Source organism: Magallana gigas, chromosome 5 (assembly GCF_963853765.1).
Source record: "Magallana gigas chromosome 5, xbMagGiga1.1, whole genome shotgun sequence".
Taxonomy (NCBI): domain Eukaryota; kingdom Metazoa; phylum Mollusca; class Bivalvia; order Ostreida; family Ostreidae; genus Magallana; species Magallana gigas.
Window position 1 is genome coordinate 50251508 of NC_088857.1, and position 22297 is coordinate 50273804.

At 33.5% G+C, this 22297-nt stretch overlaps 2 protein-coding genes across 3 annotated transcripts; one reads left to right on the plus strand and one right to left on the minus strand.

Moving 5' to 3' along the window:
* The first annotated feature begins 4218 nt into the window (after positions 1-4218).
* On the plus strand, positions 4219-15717 carry LOC105341855 (phosphatidylinositol 4-kinase beta). Of its 2 annotated transcripts, none has more exons than XM_011448601.3 (15): positions 4219-4312; positions 6451-7064; positions 7291-7408; positions 8126-8260; positions 8356-8477; positions 8659-8825; positions 8975-9065; positions 9526-9665; positions 9953-10180; positions 10807-10959; positions 11123-11305; positions 11640-11905; positions 12073-12208; positions 12784-12904; positions 13065-15717. In XM_011448601.3, exons 2-15 carry the CDS (start codon positions 6575-6577, stop codon positions 13247-13249), a joined length of 2535 nt encoding a protein of 844 aa, XP_011446903.2. In that variant the 5' UTR covers positions 4219-4312; positions 6451-6574; the 3' UTR covers positions 13250-15717. The 2 variants fall into 2 exon arrangements, with proteins under 2 accessions (XP_011446903.2, XP_011446904.2); XM_011448602.3 differs by having other exon boundaries at positions 4252-4329.
* A 1866-nt stretch (positions 15718-17583) lies between these two features.
* On the minus strand, positions 17584-22218 carry LOC105341854 (protein ABHD13). Its single transcript, XM_011448600.4, has 7 exons — positions 21908-22218; positions 20391-20613; positions 19873-19973; positions 19327-19583; positions 18723-18827; positions 18195-18302; positions 17584-17894 (listed from the first exon to the last, which is right to left on the minus strand). The coding sequence occupies exons 1-7, from the start codon at positions 22131-22133 to the stop codon at positions 17844-17846; spliced, it is 1071 nt and encodes a 356-aa protein (XP_011446902.2). The 5' UTR covers positions 22134-22218; the 3' UTR covers positions 17584-17843.
* Positions 22219-22297: the final 79 nt, after the last annotated feature.

A 22297-nucleotide genomic window follows, 5' to 3' on the forward strand; every position in this document is an offset into this window, starting at 1 on the left:
AATTTCCTTTGTTGTGTGAATAGAGCTGTTGCAACCAAAATTTACGCATTCCTGGATGAAGTCAGAGAAATGCCATTGCATGATTTCAATGTACATATATCTACAACGTATTAGCCAATACATGGCTGCCTGGAGGGCTAACCGTAAGCAGGCCCCGCCTTAATCAAATCGGAGTTTGTCATGTACTGCCCGAAGTCCAAGCTCTTGTTAAAACGGCTCTAATACTGTGATAAACTTTAAACCCAAATCTTCTATAGCCACCTCATCATGATTATCCTAACTTTTATTAATGCAAAATATTTTATACAAGCAATTGGACACATGGTTATTATTTATTTTTAAAAAATCAATATAACACGTACTTTTCTTTATGCCACAATTGCCCGGTCATGGAGGGGAACACAGACCTTCGTGATCATGTGAGCAAACTTTAATGTTGTTCCAAACGTCATGAACGTGCTTTGTGCCAAATTTATTTCTAGATAGTGTTGTTATGTAATGACCATGACATGTTCTTTTCTATATTAGTGGACCTTATGCTATATAATACAAAAGCAACTGAGATGATGGCTTGGAAATTGGCGTGCAGAATTATTTATCATGTCTGCAATATGATATTCAACCCACATACATTTATTTTATACTTGTACTATAAGATTGTTGATCTTTGGCCTAAAGCCAATAATTATAAGAAGTATGTATAGTATCTACGTTACGTTTCATAAAGTCTTTTCTTTATATCTGACTCATAAAATGTGTAAAAACGGTCTTTTTCGTGCTTCATGTTTTATAAAAATGTTTGCTAAAAGGGATAGCTACAAGAGTATATTTTGAACTTTAAAAGATTTTAAATAAAATAAAAAGAACAGCAACATCCTCTACATTTATTATATAATAACAAATGTTCTTGCCCCGCAAATACATGCTCCTACATGTATTGTACTTATGTATAGTATCTACGAGAAGCATTGCTACATATACATAGGTACGTACAGTACTTTCTGTTGGTATGAACATAACTAAAACCGAATAAGCGATGTTTGGGTCTGATGATTTGATTAATCTCAGCTAGTCGAGCGGAGTATATTTTACTGTAGTAAAGTGTCACTTCATCTCTATGCCTGAATTACTTGTGTTCTGCTAAACGTAATATTGCTTATAATACAGCAAGTATATCATTCGTGCGGGATCGGTTGCGAGGGTGGGGGGGGGGGGGTGTTTAAAAGTTCTGTCCAGAATTACCCCCCCCCCTCTGGCGGGAAAATACTTCATTTTTGCGGATGTTTTATGTTAACTCATAAACTGCGTGTTTAAAAGAATTTTAAATTCTTCATAAAGGTACTAAAAGCTTTGCGTCAAAGATATTAATATTCTGCGCTCTATATACATGATTTTAATTATCGTGGATAACCACTCTAGGCTATTTTTCCCCTTGTATTTGATGCACGCTCTTGTTATCAAATTGATTTACCAAAAATGCGCACTTTTGCCGTAATTATTATCGTAATCAGTGGCGTAGCTGCCGTTAGGCACTTAAGGCACGTGCCTACACATGATTTTAAGACCAAAAATTATAAATGTTAAAATATGACATTTAATTTAAAAAAAAAAAATTAAAAAAAAGCACACAGCAAATATCTTTCTTTTCCCTATTTCAAAACTCTGATTGTTTGAGGTCACAAATATGTGACATCGATGATGCTAATTATTGCGCAGTCAATCAATGAAAAAATGTCGGGCAATAATTCAAAAGTAAGACCACTGGATGAAATGTTTAAAATCATATTCATAGATCGAGGCATATTGCGATCTCAACTATCATTGACAAATTTGCGCTAATAAAAATGGACGCCTTGACTTCGTGTAACATCATGTACGACTTAAAAAAAACAAAACAAAGCAATATTTCTGTTTTCTTATTACTATCAAAATTTAAAATAACCATTACAACTGTTCTTGAATCATGACATTCAATTACAAAGTCTTAATGTTTTCCCTTTAATAGTAAACGAAACTATTGAGACAAATAATAGCTTTAGTGTAAGAAGATGGATGGATAAGGCGTGTAAAACCTATGCACGGACGGAAAAGATACTGAAAAATTTAAATATCAATAAATCTGATATTTTTAAAAAATATATTCAAAACAATAAATATTTAACATATCATCGATTTTTAACCTTTTTAAAATATGTTCAATACTTGGAATAGGTTGACTCAAACAGGCGTATACGTATATCAAAACTTCCAATAGTGTCATTTTTTTTTTTACAACTTCAAAGTCTTTTCTTGTTTATAGTGAGTCTCTGCTCCATATTTTTCTCATAGTCTAAATAAGGTTTTATGGAAAACAAACCGATTTCATTTTGTATCTCAGCAATTGAACGTTTTGAAAAAATGATTCGTCCTCAAATTCGTGGCCAAAGTTCAAGGCACTCGTAATATTTAAACAACATATTTTGTTGTGTGTGAAATGGCTCAGAGGTTAGAGCACCAGACATTAGCTAACCTTACATAAGTAGGGTTTTTATGTTGTGGGTTCGATTCCACCAAAATTTAAGGTAATATTTTTTTTCTATCGTTTGTTAAACATAATAAAAACTGAATTTATTTAGAAATTGTGCTTTTGCAAACTTGTATTATAATAAATTTGAATTGATTTAATTGATAAAATAAATTCAAAATTGTATTTTACGATGAAACCGAATGGGCATTTGCCCTATCTTATTTCCCCATCTTCTTCCCGCCATTCACTTTGATAACGCTTAAAGCTGCTTGGTCCGATTTTATATCAAATTGTATGCACGCTTTTAAACGATGGCTATGCTTAATATATGTATAATAATAGACATTGCAGTAGTTTTACCCGTCAATTATGCCAAATTTTAATGAAGAAAAATACGTACAAATTTGCTAACAAAACAAACGACATTAAAAGGTACCGCGTTATTTCGCCTCATGTTAAATTTCACCCCTGACGACTAGACGGGAATGGTTGTATTACAAATTTGACATCGCTTTAAATAAAGGTCGAAATGATCAAACAAATTACAAATAAACATGTGTACGTTCTGTTGGCCAATATTTCTAAAGTCTGCTTTCTTTACAATCGATGCATAGCATGCGGGTTGAAAAACCCCAATCATTCGGGGGACGAATCCATGCAGTTTCCTTTTCTAAACATTCCCGTGATGCATTTTGGTTTGTTTTTTCGTTTGCCCAAAGAGAAATTATTTTTATTTTCTTTGAATATTTCTAACTTTGAAAGGAGACTGATTCTGCTGGTGTAAATAGGAGAAAGTCCATAACTTTGTAAGATAAATGATTTGTATGAAAAAAAATTTGATACTGTAATTACAAAAAAATCGGATCAAGCAGCTTTAAAAATAGACTGCTGGTGAAAACAATGTTGGATTGTATTAAAAAATGATTTTTGCCTTTTTCCTACGAAAAAATCTTTTAAAAAACTCAAAATTTTATGTGCGAAAAGTGTCTAAAATTTGTTCCTGTGTGTTCTATAAAACATGAAATCCGTTTTCCGTTGGGGGGCGAACCCCCTACCAGGGCGCTGCCCTGGACCCGGTGGGGGCCTTGAGCGGCCCCCAGACCCCTCGCCGTATTTGGTGCCTATACTTCAATATAGCCCTAGCTACGCCACTGGTAATATTTTTTATTTTTTTTTATATTTCATGACCATGCTATGATTAAAAAAGCTCACAAATGTAACACGTTTCAATATTGCTGTTGTTGGTTTCACATGAAAACCAACATGGATTCAAAACGAAATAAATATATGCTAGCTTCTACATGTATAAATAAGCTATTTTTAAATGTAAATTACATAAGCAGGACATTATAAAAAATTAACTTAGAGTTGTAACAACAAATCTAATGGATTTTGATTTTTCATTTTTTGCGACAAAAGAGTAGAAATGATCCAAGCACACTGCAGTAGACGTGACATATAGAATATTGACACAGTTCTTGTCCAAAATCTAGAAGCCGGAGACATAACGTTATGGGTTGAGATACGAGAAAGCATATTGACTGTTTGGTGTTTTGTTCTTTTCACGCAATATTCCAATGTTTTTGTTGTTATTGGTTTATACGTGTTGAAAATTTTGTTTTAATCCTTTAAAAATAGCTTTGTACATACGTGTATTTTGTCAATCGTGCAAAATAGGCCACTATTTATTTTTTTGTTTTTTTTTGTTTTAGATCCGCGCCTCTTTGACATTACTCGGGCGTCACGTGGCAGTATTAATAATTCTAGAGAGATACGAAAAACAAAAATGGCGATCGGGATCATCTGGTAACAAAAATTTCTCTGTTAGTTTATTTTCTCATATTGGTAGAAAATTGAAATATTTTCCTTCGATTTTCATTGTATTTTCTTCATATAAGTTTTATTTTATGGTTAACTTTCATTTGAATCAGAGCGATTTGTAAAATTAGGTCATTGAAATTTTGACAAGACACCACAACCCATAAACATACCGACTCAACCTCCTATGTATATTGTTGTTAAATGTGTGTTCAAAAGTCGATCGTTTAAATGATAAACAATGATACAAGACAAAGCAAATTCTTGTTAGTATGCCGATTAGGGCTACATAGTATCTGTGATATCTATGACACATAGTGCTCTGTAATGTGTGAGTGACAGGTCTTGTGTCATTTTCATCTGTCTGGTATGGGAAGTTCATACTCATTTGTTGTTCTCACATAGATGAGGAAAAAATGCTTGAGAAAAGTTTATTTTACTGATGATTTCATTGAACATTATATAATAATTTCTATTCTACTATGTAATTTAAAAAATACATCAAGACTCTCACCAAGTTACATGATAAAGTTGTTACAATAAGCCTAATACACTTTAAAAATTAAATGTTTTACCATTTGGATTTTCAATATTTAAAATTTATTAATTGTTGTTTCATGATTTGGAACCATCTTATTGAACATATAAGTTACACTTATAGGTATTAAGTATAAAGATTATAGTAGGCAGGTGTTTTACCAGGGACGTATGTCCCTAGTTTTACTCAGTGCCTTTGTAAAATTTCAAAGTATATTGATTTAAAAAAATAAAGTAATTTAAGTTAAAAGGACCTGAAAAATTAAAGGTGTTTAATTGTTTCAAAAAAATTACCATGTAGCAATATCAAATTAGAAATATGAAAACTGAAAACGAAGTATATTTAAAATTACTCTTTTTTCATCATATCATCTATTGATGAACATCCAGGGGTGGGGGATATTTTTTACCCCTCTTTGTTTATGGACCATTCTCCTAATGTAGCAAATTTTAATAACAAAATGTTGATTATGGCCCTGCCTCTGAGTTCAGAGGGTTAAATTCAATGTGATGAAAACAAAGCTAATTTTAAAGTAAAAGAAAGAATTTTTACATCATGCATATTTCTTATAAATATGTTGATTGCATTCTTTTGACATTAAAGTATTTATAGGCATTCTTTTGACATTAAAGTATTTATAGAAGCAAGCTTTCTATGTGTGTCTCCACTTTCACTTTCATGTGAAAGTGATACACTAATTTATTGTGTCTAAATTCATGATATTTCGGAGTGTACAGTAGAGAATACACATTACCTTGTAAACCAAGATTTAGTTTCAAACACACACAGGAAAGTAAGCCCAGTTCTATACACATCTTAATGTTATGAGAGAACGAGGAGGTGTAAATTCAGAATTTGTCTTGCTGTATACCTGTGACTGGACAATGACAGCTGGTGATTAGCACTGTCCCATGTATGACAGATTTTGATACATGATGGTCAGTTGTAGATGTGTGCTTGACTGATAACTTAATGTTTTTGCAAACACAAGAATACATTTCAATGCAGCGTGTGAAGTTTTTGCTAACTATAGCATATTTTTTTATTCTTTCTTTCATTCAAATTAAACAGAAAAAAATAGATTTGCATTAATTTACATATATTTGTCAATGAATACAACTGTACATTTGTAAACTATATGCAAATATAGCATACATGTATTTATTAGTGTATTTTCTAATGGTCACTGATAAGTAGAACACTCTCTCTCTTTATTTCATGGAAAGCACAATCTTATTTGAGTCATTCAGTAGAATATAGTTTCTGAGTTTTTGTCTGAGTCGAAGTCTTAAAGCACTTAGAACCAGTAACAGTGTTAATCATTTTGTGTGTACGTGCTTTATCAGACAGTCTATACACACAGTAGTGAAGTGGGTCCAAGGAATCTTACAAATCAGTTTGCATAAATGGCATGACAAATAAAATAAAACAATAGATTGATGATCATAACATCTTCCATCAATCCCTTAATTATTGTTCAGCTTAAACAATGTATTTAATTGTCATGACATTCTACATTTCTCTGCTTCCCATTGACAATCAAAGCATGCTCTGAGTATGACTAATTTAAACATTTAACATTTGACAGATATAGGAGTGTCTGTGTGGATTCTGCAGGGTTGTATTCATAATACATGACCATGATCATAAGAAACTGTTAAACAATCACAGCCAGAGAAGAAAAGGATGTGCTCAAAATACCACTGAGCACCATGGCCTCCAGTTCATCACACAATGCTGCTCACTTTGAGCGGAGCTTATCCGCTTCGGCGGTTGATCATACCATATACCGACAGTCTCCAGATTCCAAGTGGAAAGACCAAAACGGAAATGAACAAGAACCAATGGAAGAGGAGACACCAGTGTCAGGGGTTCACAAAGTGAACGGATTGCTGGAAAATGTGAAAGAAGTGAACTGTTCACTAAGAAATGGGCATGCAGAAAACGGAGAAAATTTATCGGAGAAAATAGCAGCATTGAAAGTTGAAAGTAATGGCCTTAGCACTGTGTCTGAGGAAGAGAAAAAAGAGAAGGTGAAGGACGAAGTATTGGGGAAACCCCCGCTGCCTCGTAACAAGCAGAACTCGACCAGTGGCAAGCAGTCCTGGCTACTACGACTGTTTGAATCTAAGATGTTCGATATGTCCATAGCTATTTCATATCTCTTTAACTCTAAAGAACCTGGGGTACAGACATACCTAGGTTTGTATTTTTATTGTACTGCTAGTTTAAGTGCATATAAACGATGAGCCAAATATTTACTTTTATCATTTAATCAAAATATGTTAAAATAAGAGTACATGTTGTATTTTTTCCTGGTATTGATGTTCAATTCTTTTTATCTGTAATCTGTGACATTATTATGCTGTATATATATCAGATATTTTATAGATTTGTTGATTCCCATGTTTTCTGTTTTGATAACTAGGAAACAGGTTGTTCAGTTTTCCTGAAGAAGAAGTGGACTTCTACTTGCCCCAGCTACTGAATATGTACATTCATATGCATGATGTTGCTGAAGCCATTCACCCTTATATAGTGTATAGGTAAATGTCCTCTAAATAATTAACGTCCCCTTAAAATACAGTCAAAGGGATTAGATAGTAACAATTGTTAAGGCTTATAATCAAGTTTTTTGTCTGTGATTTTCTATATTGACTATATGTAGTCAACACATTCAGTTAATTATTAACAGAAAGTACCATATGTTCATTGCACCAGGTGCTTCCTCAATCTTAATTTAGAACTCACACACATTGAAAATATTCAAATGAGCTCCAACATTCTGAAAAGGTAATGCATATCGAATATTTTTAGATTCAAATCACTAAAAGCTGTGCCTTACTAAAGATGCAAGGTCATCAGAAGACCTATATATATATATATTAATGTTCCTTGATTTGAATTTTACTGATGATAAAGATTAAATGGGAACCATTGTTGATGGAAAACCCAGTTGATTTGTAGATGGTATCTTGCATTTCTTGTATACTTTGTAGGTTAATTAATTTTGATCTTTGACTCAGAAGGCAATGACCTCCGCATCATGCAACTTGTCTATAAAGTATTGTGATTTAGTTGATTTACTGGTCGGTGTCATGTAGATCAATGGTCTAGGTGTTTGATATTATAACAGTCATCTGAAATTATTGAATAAAAAACTTGTTGTTTGAACCTTAATATTTTTTCGCCTGAGCTTCTTGAGGTCAACAAAACCTGCAATACAAAAAAGAGGCATTTACATTTTGTGATTTTTTTTAAAGATGCAGACACAGTGTGGAGTTCTCTCTTCAAACTGCCTGGATTTTGAGCGCTTTCTCTGCTGATGTTTTGAAACCAAACTGGAAAAATTCTCAAGGAATAAAGTTGAAAAACATGATTTTGAATGAGGAGTTAAGGTATTTGTATTTCTGTTTTGTTTATAAAACTGAAATTTGGTTTTCCAAATCTTTACTTAATTCTATAAAAGATTTGGTATTTGTAATCTTTGTAGACCAAAGGTTGATAAGAAAGCTGGCAATCTGCCAAGCCCCACCCTGCCACATGCACTCCACCCTCTGACGGTGACTACTCCAGTGAAGAAAACCCACTGCAGATCCAAGTCAGATGCTACAGGTAGCAGCAATATAGATAAAGATGTTATTTATGTTGACTGGATGATTTGTATTTTCAAGAATTATGCTAAATGTAAAACCAATGTTTTACTTTTCACCCCAGCCCATAGACAGGATTATAATGAACCTACCAGTACCAGTAAATGCATATTTATCTTTTCTCTTCTTATTTTTCTACCTAGGTATTTACTCCAAGATGCCCCACAGTCAAACAACAGGGAATCTCCAAAAGTCAAACACAGGAGATTTATCAACAGGTCGAGCTTTTGACAGTGGCTGTATTTGTGTGCAATCTTCTGAAGGAATAGTTAATGATCTCACTGGAAAAGAAACAGTCTGTCATTGTGGTGTAAGTTTGTGTACCACAATAACAAAATCACCAATTGTTTTAATACCATTGCTCCAGATTTGTTACCAAAGTGTTTGTAATTACCAGGTGTTTGTTGCATTGATATATTAATAAGCTGTAGGTTTGATTTTTTTTCTGTCATTGAATAGGCTCCCAGGTTAAAACCTGAATTAGAGTTTGTGAATGCCTTGATGAACATTGGATCTCGCCTTCAACAGCTTCCCACCAAAGAGCTGCGAAGTAAGTCCTGCATGTTTTGACCTTAACTAATTATACACTTTTATTGTAGTAAATTTTATGATTTAGATAAATTTAGCTTGAAATGTAGATAAAAGAACGCATAATGAAATTGATATGAATAGATTTTCCTTTTTCGCTTACTTCAGTCTAAATAAAGAATGCAGTTTTTGTGAAAAATATATATCTGATAAACCATCATGACTTACAGTGATAGAATATAAATAACATGCTGCATAATAATATGGTGCACTCATCTTAAAAAAGCAGTAAAACACAAGCTGTGGCATTTGCAAATTGAGATAAAATGACATGGCATACTATTAGAATATGCATATTACTAAATCACTACAGTGCACTTGTATGTGATCTTTGTAAAAAAAGAACTGTTCATATTAGTTTAAGAATTGATTTCTATGGTCATTATGAACATTCAAACATGTGTGAATGTCTTTCCTGATAGCATCAAGACTGATAGCAGAACTAGCCATGTTGAATCTGAACCTACCGGCCCGAGTGTGGCTCCCGTTTGGAACCAACAGCCACCATCACATTGTCAGGATTCCCCACACCCAGGCCATAGTACTCAACTCCAAGGAGAAGGTCAGACACACAGGAACTCTGTCATGCATATATTGCACTTCCTATTACATTTTTAAAACAATTATTTCACTTTGGTCTTCCAAAAAATTTTTCTGATAGGTTATTCACAATAAATAATGATTTTAAGGCACACATTTAGGTACATTGTTTCAAATAGATGAAACAAGGTTACACAGTATGTTGTTTTTTCTGACTTTGTACATGCTTATTTGTATAAGTGAATAAATCACAGTGACTGTAAGTATTTAAGTGATCAGAAACCTGATTTTGTGATGCATTCTTTGCAGGCCCCCTATTTACTGTATGTAGAAGTGCTGGAGGTGGAGAATGTGTATTCTAGTCATGTTCCCAGTAAACGATTGGAGAACACGTTACGATTCACAAAGTCGGAGGAGGATCTAACAACCTGCTACGTCCGGAGTAATGGCTCCCCCCACCCCGAGTTCAGCCTGTACGGAGGGTCAGAGTTTGATGATGCCGAGTGCTGGTCTCAGGAGGATGATGAAATATTACAGGTCAGAGTTCAAGAAATTGAGAAATAGATGATGATGTATTGCAGCTAGAACAGAAATTATTTAAGAAATAAACAACGTTATTTAGTGAACATGGCGTTATGAATAGCAATTGCTCTGCTGGCATATTCCATGATGCGCGCTAGCGCATCATGGAAAATATGCCAGCAGAGCAGTTGCTATTCATAACGCCATGTACACTAAATAATTGTTGTTTATTACTTATATTTGCATTTTACTATCGCAAATACCCTGTATTAGCCTAGACCTTGACTTTTAGCTAGTATTGCATCAAAATTAATCATTCAGACTGTAATGTATCTTTTTAATTCACATAGATTTGTTAACAGAATCAATGATATGTTACGTATAGTTTGACTGACAGAAATCTTACATGAATTTGTAAGTGAATATATCTACATGTATAAACTGGGAAGTTTAATTTAAGATTTAGATATTTATTGCTCCTCGAAATTTTTATCATGGCAAATAGATTTTAAAGATAACTGACTGGTAAAACTTATAAGATTAAATTGAAAATGAGGTTTTTGAAAAAAATGGTGTGAATTGAAGCTTAGATTTGACTTTGTAGAAAATGTCTAACTATTTCTTTTTCTCTTGTGAAACAGTTTGCTGTGAAGACCAGATCAGTGGACACTCTGTCACAGTTCTCTGTTGATAGCACCACCAGTGCAGACAGTAAGGAACCAGTTTATATTGCTGCTGGCGACATCAGAAAGAGGCTTTCTGAGCACTTCACAGCTCCCAAAAGCAAATTTGAGGTACCGGTAATTTCTGAAGTCATTTAAGCAATGTTTATTAAAGCAAATAAACCATTTTTAACTTATCATGAATCATTCAGTCTCTTACAAATGAAAAATCTAATGTGACAGTGAAAATATAGAACTCTTTGCTAAATGACCTCAATTTTGGTCCATTTTTCAGCGTGACCCAGAGGACCCCTCAGCAGCCGCCCTGAAAGAACCCTGGGAGGAGAAGGTGAAGAGGATCCGTGACGCCTCCCCCTACGGACAGCTCCCAAACTGGAAACTCCTGTCTGTCATCATAAAGTGTGGGGACGATTTAAGACAAGAACTGTTGGTGTACCAAGTCCTGAAGGTGCTGAAGGTATGGATACCAATTATTACAAGATCCTTTAAATACTATAGCATCATGTACATGTATATTTTATTATGTACTGCAACATGTATAATCTTTATGATTTAAAGACATGTTTTTGATTAACATAAAAAGATCAAATTTATTTCATCTACTGGTAATCTATGAAGGTTTTTATTAATCATTCAGTATCAAATACAGGTGTTAATGACATTAATAATATTAATTAAGTTAATATTTATCTTTCCATATAACTTATTCATTAGCTGAAACACTGTAATACATGTTTGTATGTAATGTATTGAGAGCTATTAGACAGAATGATATATATTGTTTCTTTTAGAACATATGGAACCAGGAGCATGTTCCGTTGTGGATTGAGCCGTACCACATATTAGCCACGTCCAACAACAGTGGAATGATCCAGCCGGTGGATAACACAGTGTCTATCCACCAAATCAAAAAGCACAGCAAGAAGTCACTCAAAGAGTATTTCATCCAGGAGTTTGGGGAGGTGAACAGCGAGGGGTTTCTGACCGCCCAGAAGAACTTTGTCCAGAGCTGTGCCGGCTATTGTCTGGTCTGTTACCTGATGCAGGTCAAGGACAGGTGAGAACATCAGCCATTGTTTTCACACGGATGTCTGTTGTTTTGTTTCTTTTATCTTAAATTTATCAAAATTTATAATACATTTATTATATATATTATCAAGACTTAATATGGATAATAGATAACACATTGTATGCACTCTGTAAAGCTGATGTTTCTGTTTACAGACACAATGGGAACATTCTGTTAGACAGTGATGGACACATTATTCACATTGACTTTGGCTTCATCTTATCAACCTCACCGGGCAAAAATCTGGGCTTTGAGAACTCACCATTCAAACTAACTCATGAATTTGCAGAGGTATGTATAATCAAGAAATACAGAAAGAAGAGAAATCATAATATTTGAAATATTGTAGAAATAAAATGGCTTGTTACTTATGATAAATGTCTTATAGATAGGAAGGTTAGCTATCCAATAAAGTCAATTCCTTATTTAAAGCAAGGAATTAATATTTGTGTAAAATTGCAAGAAGTATTAACCCTGAAGGATTTAAAAATCTCGCTTTTATTTTGCAGATAGCTTTGAACTTTATAGAATTATGATAAAAAAGGTTGTGCTTGCGATTTTATATTCTCACAAGTTGATACAAAACAGATTCATGGAATTAAGTTTTTTAATTTAAAAGTGGTTAATTAGGCAAGGGGGAAATTTACACTTACTTACACAGTGTTTAATAACGCGGAAAATACCCAGAATGTAAAATAAAAAATGAAATTTTAGAGTGTGTTCTCTTTTTAAAGATTACAGATTTTTTATGACTTGGAAAAAAAAAAGATGAATGAAAGCATTATCTCTTGTGTATACTGTATTTTTTTTGGTGATAATTTTTACAATATTTGTGGATATCTACTGTTTTCTGGTTTCTATTTTAGGTTATGGGAGGTTTGGAGAGTGACATGTTTGAATATTTCAAGATCCTGATCCTACAAGGATTAGTGGCATCAAGAAAACACATGGACAAAATCATACCAATAGTAGAGATTATGCAAACAGGTACATGTATTTCCTTGAAATTGATACGAGAAAAGTCTAGAAACAGAAAATGACCCAGTTATACAATCTAACCATAATGGTAATTTTTTGTCAATTTTCTCTTCAATGCTTTATATAGTACACTATTTGTGCATTATATCCCTACCATATTTGTCTGTAGGTTCTGGTTTGCCCTGTTTTGGGAATGGTATGAACACAATTCGTCAGCTCAAGGAACGGTTCCATCTAAACCTGACAGAGGAGCAGCTTCAGCTTTATGTGGATCAACTCGTTGAGTCGAGTCTGAACTCGCTGACCACTTCACTGTACGACAAGTTCCAGTACTTCACCAATGGCATTCTGTAGGTGTGAGATGGACTCAATGAACTCACGAGTCCACAAAATGAAGTGAGTGAAAGAGGTGGAAGTGTGAGACTGACTAGATGGAAACATACTTCAAGTTTAGAAAATTCAAAGTCTAGATGGGAACTGACTTAAAATTAAGAAAATCAATGTGTGCTACTAACATTTAAATGTGTTACTAACTAGATGAGAATTGAGATATGAAAAAAATCAGTGTAGAGGAAAAGCAAAGGTGCCGACATGTGTAATGGAGGCATTAACTGGAGAGATGCACGCAGAAACTGAAAAATGGGAACTAGTCAGAAAAAGAGGAGAACAGTCGCCATATTTGACCCCAGCTAAATGTTAATACAAGATAATCCTACCTCAACAGAAGGAAATGCATTTCTCTACAGGAAAAATAAATCCTGACTTGGAGAATTTCAAAGGTTTTTAGAACTTATGCATTCAAATGTGTTGTTAGTCTGTATAAGGACTTTGAAGTCAGAAATTCAGTATAATTATCACTATACATGTAAAGTTGTATTGATGGCTTGTATAAGAATCTTCTGAAGCTTTCTTGCGAGTAAACGGCAGATTTTTTTCAAACCCTGCCTGTCCAATGCTAAAATGAGATTCTATTGTCGTGCCTATATGTAAAAACTTTTTATTTATTTTTTGATGTACATGTGAATATATATATATATATATACATAAAAAGCATGTTGAAGTGCTGAGATATTACTACATGTATCATTCTGGCACTTCTATGATCATATATGAGAAGATGCTGTGTGTTTGATATTCATAATGAGGATCTTTCGTAGATTCATGAAGAGAAATTCTATATGAAGACATTGAACCTCTTCTATAAGTCTTTCTTCAGAAAGAAATAAAAAATTCTTATTTTCCATGTCAGTCACCTTACAATATTGTGTTTTTAATGGAGAATAATTTTGTCAAATATCTATATGATATTTATCATAAGTGTATTAAATAGTACTTTAAAACCCCTGGGTGTTTTATGGTCCGTGTGATATAATATACATAGAAGTACTCATTCATTCAGATGTTTCAATTGGAACTTTTATTTTGTATTTACTTGTATATAATAATTATTAAAAGTCTTAAATAAATTAAACAGTTTTCTTTAAAAACTAATGAGATATTCATGTACTTGTATTTTAAAAGAAAACATTGTGCTTTTTAAAAATGTCAAAGTTAATTCTTATTACTTTTTCTGAGTTTGCATAGTGATAATTTGTTATCAATATTTGTATAGTTTTTATAGGATTTTAGCCAACTTTTGTGCCATATGTTGTACACATAAGTATGAAATATATGTGGAATAGTACTTGATGTTGGGTTTGGGCATACTAGGAATGAGCAGTCCTTCTACTTGTCAGTTGTAGGGGTAATAGGGAAGATTTAGAACACTGAAAGAATGTACTTGTATTGTCATACCAATATGGGGCTCTTTTTCAAACAAAAGCAACAGGTACATTGGTAATTTCTTGTAAGATTTCTTTGAATATTGTAAAGTGTCTGAACTGTTGTTGACAATAGATTGGATTAGTCCAAGTTTTGCTGATTTGTGATAGTGTCTGATAATGCCTGCAGTGTAGCTGAATATTTTGTGATGGCAGAGAATTCAATGCAATTATTTTATGTGCTTACGTGTTTGACTAACTTGTGTCATGGACCACCTGTTCTATCAGACATTTTTTGGTGAGAAGGAAATGAAGCAATCTATTAACTCTACATTGTACATGTTTTATGTTGTTTTACATCCAAACCGTTCACATCTTTGAAACATTTTTCTTGTAGGAAGCAGTGTTGACTTATTCCTGTGAATATCAATGCAATTTTTGTGTATATTAATTAAGTGAACTCCGCATCAATTGTGTAACAGATTTGTCTCTGTGTGGAGAGAGAGAGAGAGAGAGATGAGACATATTACATGTAAATCATAGTATTGTATTTCCTAGTCAAACAGCTATAATGGAATAACATGTACATACATATAAAACACGTGACAGGCAATGATAGACAACCTCCTTCCCTGGTTCATCTTTGTGTTCCTATGCAGCTCTTAATTTCTGAAACTAATGTGACAATCTTTTTTTAAATCCTTGATAATGTCCAGAGATTTTCATAGATATTTGATAAAAGGCTATTAATGCTTGTTATTTTCACTCTGTAGAACATTGCCAGTTGTATATGTTTCATTTCAATTGGCATATCATTTCATGATAAAATTTCACACAGTTCTCCTTTCTCTTGCTCATAAAGGCCAAATTAAATTGTTTGCTAATTTTTAAAAGCTTTTTTTTTAAGTGTTATATTTGTAAATAATGTCAAGGTAGATCATGCTTATTCCCTCTGTACAGAGATTTAAGACTCTGCTTTTGATAAGTATAAACCCAATGCACTGAACAAAGCTTCATTTGTGAAATGTCACAAAGTTGTTTCTATTAAAATGTAATGAAGAATATCTGTCTTTGTTTTCTGTTGAACATGATTTCTGTGCAATTTTTTATTTAGCTGGCTTAAAGTGGAAACTAAACATTGTTGAGATGTTGACCATTTCAAATGGCCCTGCTTAATGGACAGTAGGATGAAAAGCATTTCAGAGGATTTCGCTTTGACCTTGACCTATGACTTCGAATTTGTTCCAGTTGCCATAGAACTTTATAAGCTCATTACCCCTTACCTACAGGCATATGTGGTTTAATCTTGGTGAGATTAAGCCAGTGGGAAATAATTTAAAGAGACATACAATGAACTTCACATTCGGATTTGAAATTTGGTTCAAGGTCACTGCACAACATTTACCCAAAAGCTCTAATTATGAAAAGTATAAGCCAGATAGAGCTATGGAGAGAGTATATAGTTTTGAAAACAAAAACAAGGTCTGTTAGGACCTTGACCTAGAAACATCATTTAGATCACTGCACACCCTTTGACCAAAGGCCTTCACTTCACATAGTTCTTTGTTGTTTTATAATACTGCTAATATTGATAAGTATCACTGGAAAAACAATTTACTTATCTGTGGATAAGGGTGTAAAGATTTCCTACAATGGATGCAACCATTATACATGTAATAATAAAGAATTTTAAACAGGGAAAGGAAAAATCCAGTTATTTAAATGGTGAAAATGGCGGTCTGCTGCCAAAAGGGTACCCCTATTTAAATGTGTGGATAACTCCTCATACAGTTTTCAAAATAGGAAATTGGTGTTTTGCAGATCAGATTTTTGAGAAAAAAAATACCAGCTGTTGAACATAGTCATTTTTTTGCATAATATTCCATATAGTGTACCCCTATTGTACAGATAACTCCTCCTACAGTTTTCAAGATGGAAAGTTGCTGTTTTGCAGGTCAATTGTACATATATCAGAGATGTGTATATTACTTGGATTTTGATTTTTTAACAATTTATGGAAATAAATCACCTGTTGAACTTGGTTATTTTTCTTCAAAATATTGCATATAGTACCGGATAGTCTCTGGATAGGTAGTGTTTATCAATTCAGTGTTGACAACTATATTATGGATTCTGTTCACACAAAAGAAAGCCCCGTTTGCTGTCATATAGACAGTTTTTCTCTTGTTTAATCATATAAAGTGAGTAAATGTTTTTATTATTATACAGTAAAACACGTTTATTCCGAAGTGCCATGGAAGGGCGATTTTGCTTTCTTTATAAGCGGAATTCATTATATCCGTCAAGTTTACAACATGTGATTAAGCCTCAGGGAATGAGAATCACTACGTTGTTTAATAATTCATTATAAGCGAGTTGGCTATAACCATGTTTAACTTTACATATATATTACTGATTAGTTTGGTACATAGTTGGAAAAGCAAGTGCACTTTGACCCTTCTTAGTACTTGTACTTGATCAAGTTGTGGGGCACAGATTTATGGAGACCACGTATGTATTGGGACACCACTATAGGCACAAAGTTGTATACAGTCTATACATGTACTACAGTATTCCGAGTGTGTTGCAATTGCACTGCTAAAGCATCAAATTTTGCGAAGAATTTCTTGCATTATTCCCATTATCTAGTCTTATTATTCTTCATACATAAAATGATTCTTGTAATATTTTTGTAATTCATGTAGTTTGAAAAAATTAAGAAACACAATTCTGTTATAACATTACGAACTTTTTTTTGGTGTTGTGATATTATGGTCTCTAACACCAGTATAGTGTTGTGATTAAAACTTTCTCCAAATGTCATATAAAAAGTTTTTTGTCTGGTTTGTGACGAGAGCACTATGTGCTTTTCTCTTAAAACTAGAGCAAACCTAACTTTTAAAGTTAATGTAAGAGCAAGACTTGTAATTGACTCATGATGTTTATTTCTCATAATAAACAGCTTTATGAATGACATTAATTTAATACATCCATACATAATCCTCATTTTGTCATATAAATTGTATTTGTGAGTAATTTTCTATTTTACACAAATAGTAAAATGTGCATAAAAATAAAGTCACCATAGTTCAAAAGTATAGCATGAAGGGAGCTGATAAAGATCAATAAATAACTATGATTAAAACTCAGATCCCCCTCCTAGTTAACACAGAAGTTTGCATAGGAATTCATAGATCCACCACATTGTGTCTCCCAGAGGTTCTCTTGGAATTAAACACCTGGAAAGAAAATGCATAAATAATAGTCGTAATCTGTACCTTTATGAGAGAGATACACTACTTTAGGGATTTAACTTGGAATCAACAATACTGTTGTTTCATTAATATTCGTGGGCATAAATTTTTGGAATTTAGTAAAAATCTGATATTTCCAATGATCCAATATTACGATATTGCACTTCAATGAAAATTAAATTTGTAGATCAAATTGACAAAAGAAGTCAACTAAAAATGGTATTCAACAAATAATATAGAGGAAACCACAGAAGACAAAAGTGTATATTGCAGTCAGGAACTTACTTCCTGTAGAAAAAACAGCCAGGCCTCATAATAACCGTCGGACATCCACGTCTCATTGTGTGTCCCTCCCGGGAATCTAACAATCTTCTTCACTGAGCTACCTGATACCTGAAAGAGAAAAGAACTGTCAGTTTAACATTGTGTATCTGACAACAACAAAGTCTACTGGAATGAAAATTTAATATCTGACTTTTTTGTTGTCCTAAAACTTTTATTGACATTGACCTTTGACCTTGAAGTGATCAATTAATAAGTCTTTCTCTGATCTAATGAGCCATATTTAAATATGGCAGTACGCTCGCACTATTTATAGTACAAAAAATGTTATCGAATCAAAACACTATACAGACTAAAATTCAATGTACCGGTAGTTTTTTTTCACATTTTGTGGGAAATGGGTAAAAAATGCGATTATCATGTCTTACAGGTACAAACATTCTACAATCTAATTAAAATTAGACGTTCTGAATCCGCTTCCGCTTCTCAAAGTGTTAGCAGATTCAGAACAGATTGATAAATTCTACTTACACTACTTAATTTGGACATCATATGTGGGGGTATAAGCTTGTCTCCTTGTCCCGACAAAAACAAGGTTGGAATGGTTATCTTCTGGATCCTCTCCAGTGTAGGATACTAGAAAAGGCAAAGCACTCAAATGTTAGAATGTCTTATGTTTACATTTTCTGATGTCACACTTGCCATTCATTATAAAAACTATGTATTCATTTAAGGTGGCTCACTGCACCTTAAAAGTTTTTAAAATCAGCAGAAAAATACTTGATTATGATAGATATCATGTTGGAAAAGAAGTATTTAAGTCAAATAGGCAAAAAAATGAATGAAAAATTATATTTTTGGAAATTATAATGAAAGTCAATCTCACAAAAACACAGTTACACTGAATGCATTATTTCATTATAATTGTTCTTAATGTGACCATGAATATTTAAATTGTTTCATGTTCAGAAAGTCATTGTTTAATCATGTTACACATTTTGTTAATAACAAAGCATGACTATCCCTAAAGCTACATGTACTCTATCCTAAACAAATGTATGCAAGGTCCATAAGTATCTTTTAACATTATCAACATAACTTATACACCAAGTACATGTAAATATATACACCTTACCTTATTTTTAAATAAGAACACGGGTATATACTCTAGAATAAATAAATCTGCAAAGATTGACTTGGCAATATCTGGAAGTGATGTGAAGGTGTTTTCTAGGACTAGTGCTGCGATATGTGGAGAATATTTCTTGCTGCTGGCGAGCCAGGCGGCCACAGCGCCACCTAGTGACCGCCCAAACACAACGATCTTGTCTTTGTTGATGTCTGGACGACTGATTAAAAAATCCATTGCTGCCTCAGAATCCAAATACAGCCCTACAAAAAGAAACACAATTGAACAAAAGTACAATTACCATTAAAATTTACATATATACCCATTAACTTATACAAATGTATTTGAATCCCAGAGAAATTTCCACCAGATAATTTTTTTCAGTAATTTACTAGCATGCTTTTAGCCCCTTCCTGTTCAACATAACATCTGACCATCCTAAAGCAGTGTTTGAACCCCCTAATTTAGGACTTCCCAGTCCCTCTTTCTGAGGAGTACTATCACAAACATCAATATCTGCCCACAATCACACTTTTACCTGCAGAATCTTACCTGACTCTGAGGGTGAGCCCTCACTCCTCCCATACCCCCTGTACTCCACCAACAGAACATTCACCCCCACATATCTATGTAAGTCTCCCACATTTGGATATCTGAAAAAAATATCATCACAAGGGTGAAAAGACGGAAATCATTGTTGTGCTTGTATTTAGTTACTGGTAGATTTACTTCAATTTTAAGATGCATATAAGGAGTTACACATGAGACCTTAATTAATTAAAATAATTACTTATAAAAAAACATCCCTTCCTTAGCAATGTTCAAAAAATGTAAAAATTATTTCAGTCGTAAGAAAATGATTTATGAAAGAATTGATTTTTAAGTTGCCATTAAATTTTTATTAACAGTTTGTGCTGCTGCATATCTTTGTAAAGGATGCCTAAAAACTTTAAAACGAAAGTTGTAGTTTTTTCCATGAACACTAGAAACCTATAACTCATATGTGCAATACATTTCATAACTCCTTTCCAGTAATATTCTTTTAAAAATGTGCTAAAAAATGATCTTACCTGTGTCCAATGTTCCCTGCATTTCCATGGAAATACACCACAGTAGGGGCATTAGGATTAGAATGTTTTATGAGCACTGCATTGATTTTAATTCCATCCCTAGTGGGCAGGAAGTGGTTTTCCCCTCGCAGATTGAACCGCTGAGGACTGTCCACGAACAGTCGGGACTGAGGAGGCTGTTCAGGGTAATAAAGGAGTAAATCCTGTGCATTGTAGAAAACACCTATAACAGCGAGAGAAAACATACCAGTATTACTGATCAGAAGATTGAAAGGGAATGAATACAAGGGAAATACATCCCCAGGTTCTTTCTCCAAGCAGCTGGAGTTAACCTCTTAATTCCACAAGTTGGTACCAGGTCACTTTTTCCATCATTATTTATTGGGTTCAGTTGATTGTTGCCACCAGATAGCTAATTTGGTAGAGCACACAACTAGCTAGAGGTTTAAAGGGCCCAGGTTAGGGTATTTCTCCCATCCTGTTACAGTTGGTGCCACAACCACCCCCTGGGGAAAGAACCTGTGAAGTTGATCTTCAAGACAAAGATCATTTAGGGGGGAGAAATACGATGGTCAGACTGGATTTACCGACAAAAACAAAGATACACCTTCAATGTCCTTCATACAGACATGATCACATCTTTGATATATTTGGAAGTTCTCAAAAACCTTCACATATTTTCTCAGAATTATTATTCAGGTATTTTTCAAATCGTTGGCATTATTTGATTTTCAATTCTTAGATTAGTTTGGACATACAGCTATTAAGGGATTGTGAATATAAGCAAAACAGATGGAAACAATAACTTGGGAAAGACCAAATTGGTAGTTTTAAATCTTATCCCATTGTGTCATTCTGAACTGTTCGATTGTGCATGGTGCCAGATAGCAGGTTGGTAATTAAAGCAAAGGAGAAGAGATTCAGTGGAGGTTCTATCTTTGAAAAATTTACATATCCACAGTCCACCCACAACACTATCCTTTGATCTCTAAATGAGATAATATCTATATATATAATATATATGTAAATGGAACATATAACTTTACCAAACTACTGTTAATCCTAATTAAATAATTAATTCGCCATGGCAATACTTCATCGTTTTCAGGTCAGTCAATTTGTTCACTGTGTAAAAGTGCTATAATAATGTTGTTTTTGTTAATTTAAAAATTAAAAAGAGATGTATAATTACACAAAGATGAAAATATACAAATTCTGTATTAAAATTAGGCAAACAGACCTTAGGCAAATGGAATCAAGGGCGAAAGAACCTAAGGCGAACAGAACTAAGGTGAACGGCGTCAAGAGCGATCGCATTTAGGGTTAACAAACATACACCCCTGCGTTTGAATATGGGTTTGTTCCTCATTGCATAACATTTTGTACTGCAAGACAGACTACAACTATTTGGCTGTTGCAGTGTTGGGTGGCAATTTTCCCTGGTTACACTTCTCCAATATAACCCGATAACTAAAACTTGTCGATAACCTACAGCAAATTGAAAAACTCATACGTACCAAATCCTCCAATTAAAAGAAGAACTAAAGTCAATACACCTCCATAGTACCAAAAAGTTAAAAGAAGAATTAATCCAGCTGATGTGCACAACTTCCAAAACTTTGACAAAACCGCAAAAACAATCTGCATAACAAATTCAATAATTTTAAGTTTCTCGCCCATAGTAACGCTTTTGTCGTTTTCTTTTGGAATCAAACTTTCCTCATCGTCTTGTCCTTTTGTCATATTAAAGTTTACACATGATTTTAGAAAACGTAAACAGAAAACACACAGAAAGTCAAACCGGAAGTAACTGTGCAAAAATAAAACTAACTTGTACAAAACATCATTCGTTTAATCAGAAATATATTTTCTACATGGTTTCTGGTCTTAACTCTTAGTATGTAATT

Coding starts and splice junctions, on each gene's coding strand:
- LOC105341855 (XM_011448601.3), top strand. CDS start 6,575: ATGGCCTCCAGTTCATCACACAATGCTGCTCACTTTGAGCGGAGCTTA. Junction 8,478..8,658: donor ATCCAAGTCAGATGCTACAG/GTAGCAGCAATA, acceptor TTTTCTACCTAG/GTATTTACTCCAAGATGCCC. Junction 12,209..12,783: donor TAACTCATGAATTTGCAGAG/GTATGTATAATC, acceptor TTTCTATTTTAG/GTTATGGGAGGTTTGGAGAG.
- LOC105341854 (XM_011448600.4), bottom strand. CDS start 22,133: ATGACAAAAGGACAAGACGATGAGGAAAGTTTGATTCCAAAAGAAAAC. Junction 18,303..18,722: donor TGATGTCCAAATTAAGTAGT/GTAAGTAGAATT, acceptor TTTCTCTTTCAG/GTATCAGGTAGCTCAGTGAA. Junction 17,895..18,194: donor GGCTGTTTTTTCTACAGGAA/GTAAGTTCCTGA, acceptor TTTTCTTTCCAG/GTGTTTAATTCCAAGAGAAC.